This window comes from Ambystoma mexicanum, chromosome 2p (assembly GCF_040938575.1).
Source record: "Ambystoma mexicanum isolate Mex_15411 chromosome 2p, UKY_AmexF1_1, whole genome shotgun sequence".
Classification (NCBI taxonomy): Eukaryota; Metazoa; Chordata; class Amphibia; order Caudata; family Ambystomatidae; genus Ambystoma; species Ambystoma mexicanum.
In genome coordinates, this window is record NC_090923.1 from 26569101 (window position 1) to 26584235 (window position 15135).

Consider the following 15135-nt stretch of genomic DNA (forward strand, 5'->3'; position numbering starts at 1 on the left):
TATGATCTGCATTGGTCGGGGAAGTGTCTGCTTATGGTCCGCATTGGTTGGGGAAGTGTCTGCTTATGGTCCGCATTGGTCGGGGAAGTATCTGCTTATGGTCCACATTGGTCGGGGAAGTGTCTGCTTATGGTCCGCATTGGTCGGGAAGTGTCTGCTTATGGTCCGCATTGGTCGGGGAAGTGTCTGCTTATGGTCGGCATTGGTCAGGAAGTGTCTGCTTATGCTCTGCATTGGTCGGTGAAGTGTCTCCTTATGATCTGCATTGGTAGGGGGAGTGTCTGCTTATGGTCCGCATTGGTCGGTGAAGTGTCTGCTTATGGTCCGCATTGGTTGGGGAAGTGTCTGCTTATGGTCCGCATTGGTCGGGGAAGTATCTGCTTATGGTCCACATTGGTTGGGGAAGTGTCTGCTTATGGTCCGCATTGGTCGGGAAGTGTCTGCTTATGGTCCGCATTGGTCAGTGAATTGTCTGCTTATGGTCCGCATTGGTCGGTGAAGTGTCTGCTTATGGTCTGCATTGGTCAGGGAAGGGTCTGCTTATGGTCTGCATTGATCAAGAAGTGTCTGCTTATGGTCTGCATTGGTTGGGGAAGTGTCTGCTTATGGTCCGCATTGGTCGGGGAAGTATCTGCTTATGGTCCGCATTGGTCGGGGAAGTGTCTGCTTATGGTCCGCATTGGTCTGGGAAGTGTCGGCTTATGGTTTGCATTGGTCTGGGAAGTGTCTGCTTATGGTCCGCATTGGTCTGGGAAGTGTCTGTTTATGGTCGGCATTGGTCAGGAAGTGTCTGCTTATGCTCCGCATTGGTCGGTGAAGTGTCTCCTTATGATCTGCATTGGTCGGGGAAGTGTCTGCTTATGGTCCGCATTGGTTGGAGAAGTGACTGCTTATGGTCCGCATTGGTCGGTGAAGTGTCTGCTTATGGTCTGCATTGGTCAGGAAGTGTCTGCTTATGGTCCGCATTGGTCGGGGAAGTGTCTGCTTATGGTCCGCATTTGTTGGGGAAGTGTCTGCTTATGGTTCGCATTGGTTGGGGAAGTGTCTGCTTATGGTCCGCATTGGTCGGGGAAGTATCTCTTTATGCTCTGCATTGGTCAGGGGGGGTCTGCTTATGGTCCGCATTGGTCGGTGAAGTGTCTGCCTATGGTCCGCATTGGTTGGGGAAGTGTCTGCTTATGGTCCGCATTGGTCGGGGAAGTATCTGCTTATGGTCCACATTGGTCGGGGAAGTGTCCGCTTATGGTCCGCATTGGTCAGGGAAGTGTCTGCTTATGGTCCGCATTGGTCGGGAAGTGTCTGCTTATGGTCCGCATTGGTCGGGGAAGTGTCTGCTTATGGTCGGCATTGGTCAGGAAGTGTCTGCTTATGCTCTGCATTGGTCGGTGAAGTGTCTCCTTATGATCTGCATTGGTCGGGGAAGTGTCTGCTTATGGTCCGCATTGGTTGGAGAAGTGGCTGCTTATGGTCCGCATTGGTCAGTGAATTGTCTGCTTATGGTCCGCATTGGTCGGTGAAGTGTCTGCTTATGGTCTGCATTGGTCAGGGAAGGGTCTGCTTATGGTCTGCATTGGTCAGGAAGTGTCTGCTTATGGTCCGCATTGGTCGGGGAAGTGTCTGCTTATGGTCCGCATTTGTTGGGGAAGTGTCTGCTTATGGTCCGCATTTGTTGGGGAAGTGTCTGCTTATGGTCTGCATTGGTCGGTGAAGTGTTTGCTTATGGTCCGCATTGGTTGGGGAAGTGTCTGCTTATGGTCCGCATTGGTCGGGGAAGTGTCTGCTTAGCTTATGGTCCGCATTGGTCAGGGAAGTGTCTGCTTATGGTCCGCATTGGTCGGGAAGTGTCTGCTTATGGTCCGCATTGGTCAGGGAAGTGTCTGCTTATGGTCCGCATTGGTCGGGAAGTGTCTGCTTATGGTCCGCATTGGTCGGGGAAGTGTCTGCTTATGGTCCGCATTGGTCTGGGAAGTGTCTGCTTATGGCCCGCATTAGTCGGGGAAGTGTCTGCTTATGGTCGGCATTGGTCAGGAAGTGTCTGCTTATGCTCCGCATTGGTCGGTGAAGTGTCTCCTTATGATCTGCATAGGTCGGGAAAGTGTCTGCTTATGGTCCGCCTTGGTTGGGGAAGTGTCTGCTTATGGTCCGCATTGGTGGGGGAAGTATCTGCTTATGGTCCACATTGGTCGGGGAAGTGTCTGCTTATGGTCTGCATTGGTCGGGGAAGTATCTGCTTATGGTCCACATTGGTCGGGGAAGTGTCTGCTTATGGTCCGCATTGGTCAGGGAAGTGTCTGCTTATGGTCCGCATTGGTCGGAAAGTGTCTGCTTATGGTCCGCATTGGTCGGGGAAGTGTCTGCTTATGGTCGGCATTGGTCAGGAAGTGTCTGCTTATGCTCCGCATTGGTCGGTGAAGTGTCTCCTTATGATCTGCATTGGTAGGGGGAGTGTCTGCTTATGGTCCGCATTGGTAGGGGAAGTGTCTGCTTATGGTCCGCATTGGTCGGGGAAGTATCTGCTTATGGTCCACATTGGTTGGGGAAGTGTCTGCTTATGGTCCGCATTGGTCGGGAAGTGTCTGCTTATGGTCCGCATTGGTCAGTGAATTGTCTGCTTATGGTCCGCATTTGTTGGGGAAGTGTCTGCTTATGGTCCGCATTTGTTGGGGAAGTGTCTGCTTATGGTCTGCATTGGTCGGTGAAGTGTCTGCTTATTGTCTGCATTGGTCAGTGAATTGTCTGCTTATGGTCCGCATTGGTCGGGGAAGTGTCTGCTTATGGTCCGCATTGGTCTGTGAAGTGTCTGCTTATGGTCTGCATTGGTCAGGGAAGGGTCTGCTTATGGTCTGCATTGGTCAAGAAGTGTCTGCTTATGGTCCGCATTGGTCGGGGAAGTGTCTGCTTATGGTCCGCATTTGTTGGGGAAGTGTCTGCTTATGGTCTGCATTGGTCGGTGAAGTGTCTGCTTATGGTCCGCATTGGTCGGTGAAGTGTCTGCTTATGGTCTGCATTGGTCAGGGAAGGGTCTGCTTATGGTCTGCATTGGTCAGGAAGTGTCTGCTTATGGTCCGCATTGGTCGGTGAAGTGTCTGCTTATGGTCTGCATTGGTCAGGAAGTGTCTGCTTATGGTCTGCATTGGTCTGGGAAGTGTCTGCTTATGGTCCGCATTGGTCGGGGAAGTGTCTGCTTATGGTCCGCATTGGTAGGGGGAGTGTCTGCTTATGGTCCGCATTGGTAGGGGAAGTGTCTGCTTATGGTCCGCATTGGTCGGGGAAGTGTCTGCTTATGGTCCGCATTGGTCGGTGAAGTGTCTACTTATGGTCCGCATTAGTCGGGGATGTGTCTGCTTATGATCCGCATTGGTCGGGGAAGTCTTTATTTATTTATTTATTCGTATTTTTAAAGCGCACAACAGCCCGTGGTCATTGTGGCGCTGTTACATATAAAACATTGGCTGGTTACCCAAGGAGGGTGAATAATGATTACAAGGCATTTTGCTTGACAGTAGCATTTTTAGTTACATAAGATGGTAGTACAGACATAAAAACATTAAGGTACAGTTCGTCAGCAGGGGGAGGGCGGAAAGATTATGTAAAACGAGTGGTTTGATGGATTTGCGTAAGGAGTACAGAGAGGGTTCAGCTCAGAGAGTTGGGGAGGTCGTTCCAGAGCTTGGGTGCTCTGTGTGGGAAGCCGATACCACCAGCTTTGGCTCTTCTTATGGCAGGAACTTGGAGTTGGTTGGCATAGTGGCTTCTTGTAGGAAGAAGGGAAGATTTCCAAGTTATGGTTCTGTTAGATAGGACGGTGCAGTGTGATTGATTCATTTGTGTGTGAGGGTGAGTATTTTGAAATTGATTCTTTCCTTGACTGGGAGCCAGTGAGCATTTCTTCGGGCCTGCGATACATGGTCAAATTTGGGGATGTGTAGAGCAGCACGGAGTGCATTGTTTTGCACTATTTGGATCTTGTTTAGATTTTTGGATGATGTGCCCACTAGAAGGGCGTTGCAATAATCTAGTCTGGCTCCTATGGTGGCTCTAGCGATGGAGAGGCAGTTAGGAGTGGTAAGGTAGGGTTTTATGGCATAGATGAGTTTGGTGGTCAGTGCGGATGAAGAGGAGATGGCGCTGATTTGTCTTGTCATGGAGAGTGTAGCGTCTAGGTAGACTCCTAGGGTCTTCACGGCAGAGGAGACAGGTATGCTAATGTTGTCAATGGTCATGTGTGAGTATTCTTGGCTGAGCTCAGATAGAGTTTCACTGGGGGCCAGGATGATGATCTCTGTTTTGTCGCCATTAAGGCAAAGACCATTAATAGCCATCCAGGTTTGGATCGTGGTGTAGATGTTGAGGAGGGCTTCTGTGTCTTGGACATAGTCTCCAGTGATGGGGAGGAGAACTTGTGTGTCATCGGCATATTTTGTGTAGGCAATGCCGGGAGAGTCCAGTACGTCAAAGAGGGGTTTAGTGAAGAGGTTGTAGAGGGTCGGTGCAGTGCATGACCCTTGTGGGACTCCTCAGCTTATGGTGGTAGGGGGAGCGTTGGCCTGGTTAGAGTACACTTTCATAGCTCTACCTTCTGGAAATTATGTGATCCAAGTAGTTGCTTTGTGAGAGAAGTGAGCTGCATTGAATAGGTGAGATGTGAGGATGCCATGGTCCACTAGGTCAAATGCTGCAGAGAGATCGAGTAGTAGGAGGAGAGCAAGTTTGCCTGTGTCCATTATTTTGGTAATTTGATTCTTTAAATTTAGGGGGGCAGTTTCAGTCCCATGGCCTTTGCGGAATCCCGATTGCCTTCGGCCTAGAATGGCATAGGTTTCAAAAAAGTGTTGGATTTGGTTATGGGTGGCTTTATCTAGGATTTTGAGGCGGAAGGGGACGGTGGTGATGGGGCGATAGTTATTGGCGGAGGTGGGATCTAGAGAGGGTTTTTTTTAGGAGTGGTGCAAACCCAGGCTTCTTTTAGGTATTGAGGTACGGTTCCGGAGGAGAAAGAGGCATTGATGAAAGCTGTGATGATAGGGCTGAGTGCTTCTGTGCACTCTTTAATGATGGTGGGTGGGCATTTATCCCCTTTGCATGTGGAAGGTTTGATATTTTTGAGTCGGGCGGAGACTTCTAGCTCTGTGACTTCTCTAAAGGCAAAGAGAGGTATTTGCGCGTGAGGGTTGTGAGATGGGATTGAGGGGGGCATGGGGAGGTTGTTGAGTGCTTTACGCTGGGATGCTATTTTGTCTTGGAGCGTTTTAACTTTGTTTAGGAGGGCTGTCTGGATGCCTGTGCACCAAGCTTCATCCTTGATGATTTCGTCAGGGCTGGACTCGGGAGTGGGGAGTCCTTTGAATATACAGAATATTTCTCTGGATTTGGAGCTGGCTTTGGTAATTCTTTGATTATAGGATTCGGATTTGGCTTTGAATATGGCATTTTTGTAGGTCCGTGAGATTTCTTTGAACTCGTTGAGAGACGATTGGTTGGGTGTTTATTGACAGTTGGATAGGGCTTTTCGTTTCTTGGTGCGCAAGGCAGATAGTTCTTCTGAAAACCAGGAGTTGGAGTGCATGGATTGGGCAGTTGACTCAATGGCTTGGGTGAGGGCATTGTTATAGATGTTGGTGAGAGAGGTGGGGTCTTGGTTAAAAGGATGCTTGAGTTCAGGGATATCAAGAAGAGGAGCGAGGTTGGTAGCAGTGAGTTTTTGGGAGCTTCTGACTTTAGCGGGGGGGCATGAGTAAGGGTTTTACGAATGGGTGTATTTGGAATGGAAAATTGGATGAGATAGTGATCCGTCCAAGGGAGGGCTGAGATGGAGGTGATGGTTGATGCGCAGTTGTGATCTGCTAACCAGTCGATGGTCCGACCTTTGCAGTGAGTTGGTCTGGTGATTTTGTGTTCGAACCCCATGTGGGAGAGATCCTTGGCTAAGTGTGCGGTAGCCTTATCCTTGGGGTCATCTAAGCCAAGGCTAAGGTCGCCAAGTAGGATGGTTTTAGTGGATCTTTTTAGGTTGCTGTCTAAGATTTGGAGGAGTTGCTTTTGGAAGTCTGGCGGGGAGCCTGGTGGTCTGTATGTGACTATGAAGTTAATGGTGCAGTTAGGGGAGAGAGCTAGTTTAGCAGAGAGGTCAGCGTTGTTGTCCCATTGTTGGTTGCACAGCCTAATGGAAAGAGTCTACTCATGGTCTGCATTGGTCAGGGAAGTGTCTGTTTATGGTCCGCATTGGTCGGGGAAGTGGCTGCTTATGGTCCGCATTGGTCGGGGAAGTGGCTGCTTATGGTCCGCATTAGTCGGGAAGTGGCTGTGTCTGCTTATGGTCCGCATTGGTCGGGGAAGTGGCTGCTTATGGTCCGCATTGGTCGGGGAAGTGGCTGTGTCTGCTTATGGTCCGCATTGGTCGGGGAAGTGGCTGCTTATAGTCCGCATTGGTCGGGGAAGTGTCTGCTTATCGTCCACATTGGTCGGGGAAGTGGCTGCTTATAGTGCGCATTGGTCGGGGAAGTGGCTGCTTATGGTCCGCATTGGTCGGGGAAGTGGCTGCTTATGGTCCGCATTGGTCGGGAAGTGGCTGTGTCTGCTTATGGTCCGCATTGGTCGGGGAAGTGTCTACTTATGGTCCGCATTGGTCGGGGAAGTGTTCCTTGAAGAGCAGGTTCGTTAGATCTTTCTTGAATTGCAGCAGGAAGGTTCTTTAAGAGGTTGGGGCATACCAAGAGAATGCCACATTCACCACATGGAAGGGGGGAAAAGAAGAAAACTTACCATGTCAGTGCTGTTCGAAGGACACGAGGCCATGGAGTCACAGTCTGAGCAGGGTGCCTGGAAGAAAATACAGGATATGCCATACCTTTAGAAAAATATCTCCCAATTTAGCAAATCACTAGTAATGCAATATAAACGTTCCTGAAGACCATCGACAAAGATAGGTGTCTATCTAGTAAGACACCCACTGCTACATCCAGGTGCAATTGATGGCAGTCTCACAGTGGGTGTGGTTGGTATTGTGCCAAGACAGAGACTTCCCATTCAGAGGATAAGGCAATACACACAGAAATCTAGTGTTCCCTTGCACAGCTTCAGGGCCTATTCACAGCAATGTTCAGGAAAAGACTAGAGAACATGGAAGCATCTAGAAGACTCCACTGGACACAAACAGATTCTAGCTGTAGAACCAAACTGATCCAAGCCAATGTGGTGTGTTGCAGCTCATCAGCCTTGCTGTGCACGAGTCACGCTTCTAGAATGGCATGTTGGCCCTTCTTCCCCATTAGGAGGGTATCATACATATATGTCGACTCTAAAAGTCCGACCTGTACAATACTGTGCTTTTGCCACATACCAGAATTCCGACTGAAGGTGCAGTCGGAAGTTGGTACGGGGCAAATGCGGGATCTATGCAAAAAAAAGAATCCTATTATAGTGAATAAGGGGAGCGGGTATTGCGGGGGTGTCCCCTGCTCCTCTTGTTCAGTGTAATGGGAATCGGAGGTTGCGGGGGACGATAACGTTGAAATCAAATAATAATGAAAAAGGACCCTGCGGCACACACAGAAGTGTGCCCCCGAAAGGTAAGTAGGGAGCAGAAGGGGCCGCGGGCTATGGATGCGGGCCAAAGTGATGTATGTGAGCACTGTGCCGTGCCGTAATGGAAGTCAGAATTTTCAAAGTCAACATTATGGGCGGTGCGTGATCACATAGATCCAATGGGACAGCAGGAAGTGTAGATGGAATCCTCAGGACCATACTTATGGCAACAGCCAGGGTGAGGGAACCTCGCCTCGGGGAGCTACACTAGGCCAAAAACAACCTGTAAGACTCGGTGTTTTCAAACGGGTTCCCACAGGCCAGCACTTTAAATGGTGCCACATGTTTACGCATATTTATCAAAGTAGCCCACCGACAGGAGCACAACGTTTCCTCACGACAGTGTTTAACAATGTGAGGGACTGTTCTGGACTCTAATGTTATGTTATGCTGAGAGGTTTTAATACTGTGCCAGTCACCACTGTAATTGCATAACAGCGCCAAGGACTAATCAAATGCTAAGGTTAGAACAGGCTCAATAGTATCGAAGAGCCGGGAAATACAGAGAGGGACGCAGCAAGGGTGCTCCCTAGCAAGATCGCCTTTCTGCAAACCATTAGCCAATGGGCTAAGGAGGGATTTAGGTAGTTGGGCACTGGAATAGGGATCAAACTGTGGCCCTAAATGCTGATGACCTGTTGACACTTCTTGGAGATCCTGCGAAACGTGTACCTAAGTTAATGGAAAGCCTTGGGAAATGTGGCGTCTGCGCAGGACTGCATATTAATGGGAACAAGTTGTGTATTTTCCCATAGTGCAGGCTCAATCAGACTCCAGAAAAGCAGGATTGCCCAGTTTCCTCCGACGGACTCCTATGTGGGTATCTCTCTGCACAGTGAGCTGGAGGATCCATTCCAAGATAATATTGTGAGGGTGGTGGAAGGATTAGGAAGAGAACTACTGCTCTGGTCAAAGCTACCCGTATCAATGCTGGGCCAATATGACTCCTGTGAGAAACCTGAAGGTGTCTCACAAGCTAGTCCCTAGGGATCTGTCATCCAGGTGGCCAGGACACAACCATCACTTTTGGATCCAGTTCCTGGGGTGGACCAGTGGAGGAGGATTACCTGGGTGAGTGGTCTTCGGGGAGTGGAAGTGGGACACTGAAGGGTGAGATGTGGTATCTCATTCCTTATAACACCTTTTTCCCATCCTACCAGGTAGGATACCTAGGAAATCAATCCTCCCCCCTTTCCCGACACAAACACTTTCTCACAGACAGCCCACTGTGAGCGACAATGGACTAACACCAGAGTCATGTACCTGACCTGTCCCAACACCATGGTCAGGCAAGATCAGAAAATTACGGATCATTACACATACCTGACTTCCATTACACTTCCCCACACGGATAAAAGGCAGAGAATGCAAGCACTCTCTGAGCAAGGTAAAACACACACGGAGACTGCAGTTCCAAGATGCCAGTTTAATACAAGGAGAAAGAGGGCGAGACCAGAGAGGGTCGCAAGAAGGGAAGTACCCTTGAATTCTAAAGACCGTTACTTTCGTGAACCTTGGAAAGTAAGAAACCGAAGACCAGGAACGAAGGCTGATCAAACCTGTGCTGTGTGTCGGAGGTACCCGGGGCTCTCCTGCATCGATAACCTAGGCGGGGAGGAGCGATTGCCGCCGTGGTACGGTCCTTGGCTTGTACAAAAAAGCAGCGCTACAAAAGAAAGCACAGCTGGTGAGTCAGAGATACCGATATCAAAACCAGCTTGTGTTTCGAACCAAGGTTGCAAGCAGCAACTTTGTATAAAGAGAACTGTGTGAGAGGTGATTGCGATGAGCGATGCAAATTTAATTGAAAGCTATCAAGACTGATTGAACTTTTGGAAGGTCAAGCAAAGATTCTATATACAGAGTGGTCCGGCACCACGTGGGTGCTCATTCAACAGTCTCTGTTAGGTATACAACTGATGCTTTATATTAAAAAGGAAGATTGACATCGAAGTGGTCATACAACGGGTCAAGATAAACCCTGTGTACATTTGAAAGTCTCTGATCATGTAAAGTGCATCGACATTGGTCCGAGCCTGGCTGAGGGAGACTAATTGATGTGAAAAGGATCTGAGCCCAGCTGAGGGGAATCCAGGTGAAGCGTGAGTCACCCGAGAAAGAATTCTAGGATACTGCTGTGAAACGGATCTGATCTTGGCTGAGGGGGCTCTAGGGTGAACTGTGAGTCACCTGAGAAGGAACATTTGTTTTGTACAGCAGGCCCTTTGAGTCAAGAGGCTTGCAAGAGGTAAAGAGACCTGGACACTGAAGGCCCGGATTTGTGGAAAAGTGAACTGTATCCTCGTGCCGCAGAAGCCAGAGTGTGCGCTTTGCTCGAATACCCTGCCTTACCCCATGCTGAAAACGGCTCAAGCATCCTGACATTTCATTTGTGAACACTTCTTTCTTTTTCATACACATTACCCCACAATATTTGTAAATTAGTGGTAAGGATTGTAAGGATTGGCAAAAGTTTTTTTTAGTATAGGCCCATTTTATTTGTCAAGACTCCAGTTGGACTGCATTATTATGATTTGAGGGTAGTAGCTTGCTCCCATCTGCAGAGGCGTAGCCAGGCATGTCTAACAATTGGGGCCTGATGCTTGTAGTTGGGCCCTATACAGTGACGTGAACATCTGTAAATGCCCACATATTGCTGCTTAGTGGGCATTTACAGATTTTGGGCGGGCCTTGCCCGCTCAGGCCCTACCCTGTCTACGCCTCTGCCCATCTGTAGATTTAGTTTAGATAGGGGTTTATCACATGCTTGCGAAAGTTCAATAAGCATCCTTGAACTGTGGTCACTTGTGTCTGTCTTACTATTGCCACCATGTGTTCCTTACACTCCTTCCGAGGTTGCTGCACGTGCTTGCGACAGCCTTGGTGCGGAGGCGTTATTACTTTTATGCTTCCCAACTACAGTTCATAGTGCAGTGGCAACACCTGAAAATAATGGTCAAAATACTCTGAGGAGAGCGAATAGTGAGGGATGCTGGCAATATCTAGCACTTGGGTCTAGGCGCGAGCTGGCATGGAGTGTCGTGAAGATGTAAAGAATTAAAAGTTGTTAGGCAAGCTCACTGCCTAGGATTTAACTTTGCAGAGAGTTTAGTGGTGTTAAGTGGGGAAGAGTGAGCCCCTGAGTATGTAGGTCCTCTGCTCAGATTACAGCAAACCGACAGGGATTCCTATGTGACTGGGAACCTTATAAGCGGTTGTTGGGCTCTTCATATAAACAACCCCTTTCCAACCACTTGCTAGAGGTACAGTTGCCGAACGAGGTTAACAAGTTAAAGCAAAGTGAACCCAGATAACTGTGGGTAAACGGCTCAGTTTACAGGACCATCTGCTCTTTGTACAGCAGGGAACTGGATTAACTGGTGTTGCAGGAGTATTTGGCATGCTGGCGAGAGACTCTGTCCTGTGCTGATTCACCAGTCAGCCTTTGCTTTCCTTCCTGGTGGGAGGAGCGCATCGCGACTCGAAAACTCCTAAAGCCTCTCACTGGAGCGGAGCAAGGCAGAGTGTTGTGGGAGTGTTTGGCGTGTTCCGCGCTGGGATGTGTCAGAGAGACAGTGAGCATGGCTCTGGACTGCCTCACTCCTTTGCGGGCCGCAGAGTAACAGAAAAATGACTAAAACCTCCAGAGCCTCGGGAGGATAGCTCAGGGACAACGTGGTCGCCTTAGAAGCAAGACGACACAGTGCAACACAGGTTTGATCCCCGGGTACGCACTTTGAAACCTCTGGGTATTAATATCTGGCTTACACTACCAGCATCACCGCACCAATCCGGGAGGAAGTGTGGTGCGGTCCATCAGATGCGGACTTATTGGCAAACTCTGATACTCTTGCCTTGTTCCGACTGGTTGTTCCTCACGGCTCACCCACTCAAACAAAAGAGGTAACAATGAACAGGACCCCTTTATAAACATCGGGCCCCTCCAAGACAATGGTAAAAAGCTGACTGTGCCTCAAACTGTTCCATCTAATCTGATTGTGGAATCCAGGCATCTAAGAGCACTCGCCTGCAACTGTTTGAAGATTAATTTATGCAAACATAGATTCACTGTACGAGAGAAGTCCATACTAGCGGGCAGACTCACTAAAGATATTGCTAACCTGACGCTACAACTAAGTGTGGACGCCAGTTGCCGGGGCGAAAACCGCTCGCTCTCAGAAGAAGGAAGAGACTTAGAACCCTGCTCGACTTTACCAGCCAAGAAGCTCAAACCAGCTTTATGTCTAGAGGACCCCCTGGTATCTCCTGCTCTTTTCTCAATGTCATCTGGCCTTGACCCTCCAATGGACGTGTGTGAGCCATGTCCCAGGGGTAAACAGCGTTATTCGCTAAGCTCATGTGTAGACTCGAGTGAGGATTCTGATCAGGATGCAAGTTGGAACCTGACAATACATCAAAAGTCAAGAGAAACCCTTGCTCCAGGAAAGAGTTCTCGGGAGCTACAGTCTACGGACGTCCCTTTGGCGAATGGCCTCCTGGACACACAGATTGCCCAACTACAAGCTTCTATGGCACCGTCCCGTAAACTGTACGAAAACCTAAACAACCGTTTCAAGGATCAAGCGACATTGCTTGCTCTAATGCATACAAAGATTGTCTTCATTGAATCGTTCATTGAGGCCTCGAGACAAAAGAGCAAAAAAAAGAGAAACAGAGGGGGTGATTATAAAAACGCTAATTGAACTGATACAAGTGGCGAGTGAGGAAAAAAAAGCTTTTCTTGGAGGGATTCGAGACATCTAACTATTGAGGTAAAAAGACTACACCGTGGATAGAAAACCTAGCCTGCAGACCTGACCCTGTGCCCCTCACAGGCCGAACCTAACTCTAGCTCAGCTGCTTTAGTGGGCAGTGTTCAGTCTTCACCAACCGAGATAATGAAGATGGGTCACTCACAGGAGCCCCCCCCCTCAGACCCTTACTTGCCTTCCGGAACTCTCCATGCCCCCATTATCCCAGGACTTTCAGGAGTTTCTCAGGTCCAGAGTGGCTGTAATTCAGAAATTTCCGATGGCTATGGCAAAAGAGGAAAATGCTTCGGAAACTGCCATCAGTGTGGTCCCGTTTCCAATTTTTCAGGAGGCCCAAGGCAATCTAAAGAGCCAGCAGCAGCAAAAAAACCAGAGCACCTTAGGAAGCTGAAGAAACTAAAGAATATGCCCTTATGGAAAACCCCTAATGGCTGTGGCACACAGAACTTTATCAGAAATTTGAGAACGGTCTTTGTGGAACCAACAAAACCTTGAACTTCAACAGAACGTCACTGCATGGATCGCAATATGGAAAGTTCCTCAAATGTGAGAACCTGTGAAAAGCCAACTGTGGCTCCACCGTTGAAGGATGAGATCATTGATTCGGAAACCTTTGAAGATCCACTGATGCAGATGTCAACATATGAAGACTACTCATCTGACGAATCCCTGGAAGAACAGCCTACGAGTCCAATTTCACCTGACTAGGGATTTGCAAAATGTGTGTTTAATATTTTAGTAACATGTCTTTTAGCCAACATCTGCATATTTATGTATGGGGCAGTGATGTAACAGGAGTTAGAATATGGAATGTAGAACCAAGGAGAAAAGATGTTATCTGGAGAAGAATTATTAGCTGTGTTGTAGCCGTTGGGTTTATCTATGGATCTTGAATAAACAATATTTTATTCTACAATACTGTGTGAGCCAATACTTCAGTGGCGACGAGGATGGGATTATTGTTTGGCTAAGGACAGAAGCGCACCGAGTAGCTGTTCGTTTACACTGGAATTATTCATCTTCATCAATGCAAGGGTGTTGGTGATATCAAGAAGCATTACCAGCTCAAAGGAGGAGCATCCATACTGAATTGGAGATCAATCAAAAGACTCACAACGAAGAGCAGATCGCTTTGCCTTGCTGAAGGATTAAATACCGCAAAAAAAAAAAAAAAGGGTTACCAGTTCAATCTGCTCAAGAAAGCTACCTTGGATACCATAATACTTTCAGCGCACCACCACACACGGCGCTGAGTATTCAAGTGATATCATAGCCATTTTGGATACTTCATTACAGTGAATCAAGGTTTGCAAGGCCAAGAAGTCGGTGAGATCAATTACTTATTCAATTGTATATTCAACACTTGCGAGTGCATAGTCCAATTGTAGCATGTAACATATATCAAACAAAATATTATTATATGTGTGCGTATAACACTGACTCAAAAGTGCGCATCATTGGTAGTAGCACTGCTTATGACATAAAAGCATCTTTTGAATATCACGCTCTTACTAAACAGCCCTGCGAGCACAATCACAGTGCACATTTTGAATTACAGGCGTGCGTGTCCTATTTGCTCCAAAGTGAATGCTTGCGTGTGCGGCTTGTTTACTTAGAGGAAAGGAACTTTATACGTGATACAACGTGCTGCCATTTTGAAAATCGGCAATACTATCACGAAAGCACAGCAACGCTTCTCCTAAACCTGAAATACGTGTTGAAATTTATTTGAAAGACGTTTGAGCTTTCAAGTGAAACAAACTCATTTATTGCAATTCAAGTTAACGAAAGCACTGCAACGTTTCTATTAAGCCAAAAAAAAATGTGTTGATATTTGTTTTTAAAGACGATTGAGCTTTCAAGTAATACAAACTAGTCACTGCAATTCAAGTATACAATTGTAAACACATAATTACACTAAGGAAAGAAAATACCAAGTGTATGTTTAAAGTTTTGTTAGTCATACAAACAACTAATATTATCAAGTAGCGAAGCAAACAGCAACAGTTCATCTTCATCAAAAGACAGGGGGCCTCATTACGAGGTTGGAGGTAGTCATGGCGCTATAAGCGCCATGACTACCTCCAAAACCGGTACCGTGTCCGGTCCCGTTCAATGGGGACTTACCGGTCTATTCCGACCTTTGCGGGACTGGTAAGTCCCCATTGAAAAAGCCATTCCCCATTCCCATTTCAGCCCTCATAGGGCTCAATGGGAAGGGGGAAGGTGCTAATAACGGTACCGCAAATTGCGGTACCGTTATTAGCTCTGAAGTCCCTTAGCGGGTCCCTTCCATAACACCTGGTAAAACCAGGCGTTATGGAAGGGACCCGCTAAGGGACCTCGTAATAGGGCGGTAAGGGATTACCGGCACCGGTGCCCTTACCGGTGCCAGTAATCCCTTACCGCCCACCTCGTAATGAGGCCCAGGGAGAGTTATACATCTATAGCCTTACCAGAATTCACATTAGTGATGCAAAGCATACCACCTACTAATTATTTTTAGACTCCAGGGAGAACCTCCTGTCCCATGTATACGTTGGAAAAAGCTTTTTGAGCATTATGTCTTAGCAGCCCATGGTTTAAATGTCTCCAGTGAGAGGAAGAGGTGTCTACTCAAACACTGTGTGGGAAACTATGGTCAGGAACAGTTTGAGAATCTTCCTGTACCATCTGATCAGGATTCTTTGGGGTTGACGGAATATGATAAATGTATAAAGATGCTTGATCTACATTATGAAAAATCCATTAGTATCATCCTTGAAAGATATCACTTCAG

General features: G+C 47.8%; 1 protein-coding gene across 1 annotated transcript in view; it reads right to left on the reverse strand.

Moving 5' to 3' along the window:
• STAB1 (stabilin 1) overlaps nucleotides 1–15135 on the reverse strand; it is a 1160316-nt gene that overhangs the window by 747584 nt on the left and 397597 nt on the right. Inside the window, exon 19 of the mRNA XM_069643183.1 lies at nucleotides 6763–6819. Within this exon, the coding sequence (XP_069499284.1) occupies nucleotides 6763–6819 (57 nt within the window). The remainder of the gene's footprint in view (nucleotides 1–6762; nucleotides 6820–15135) is intronic.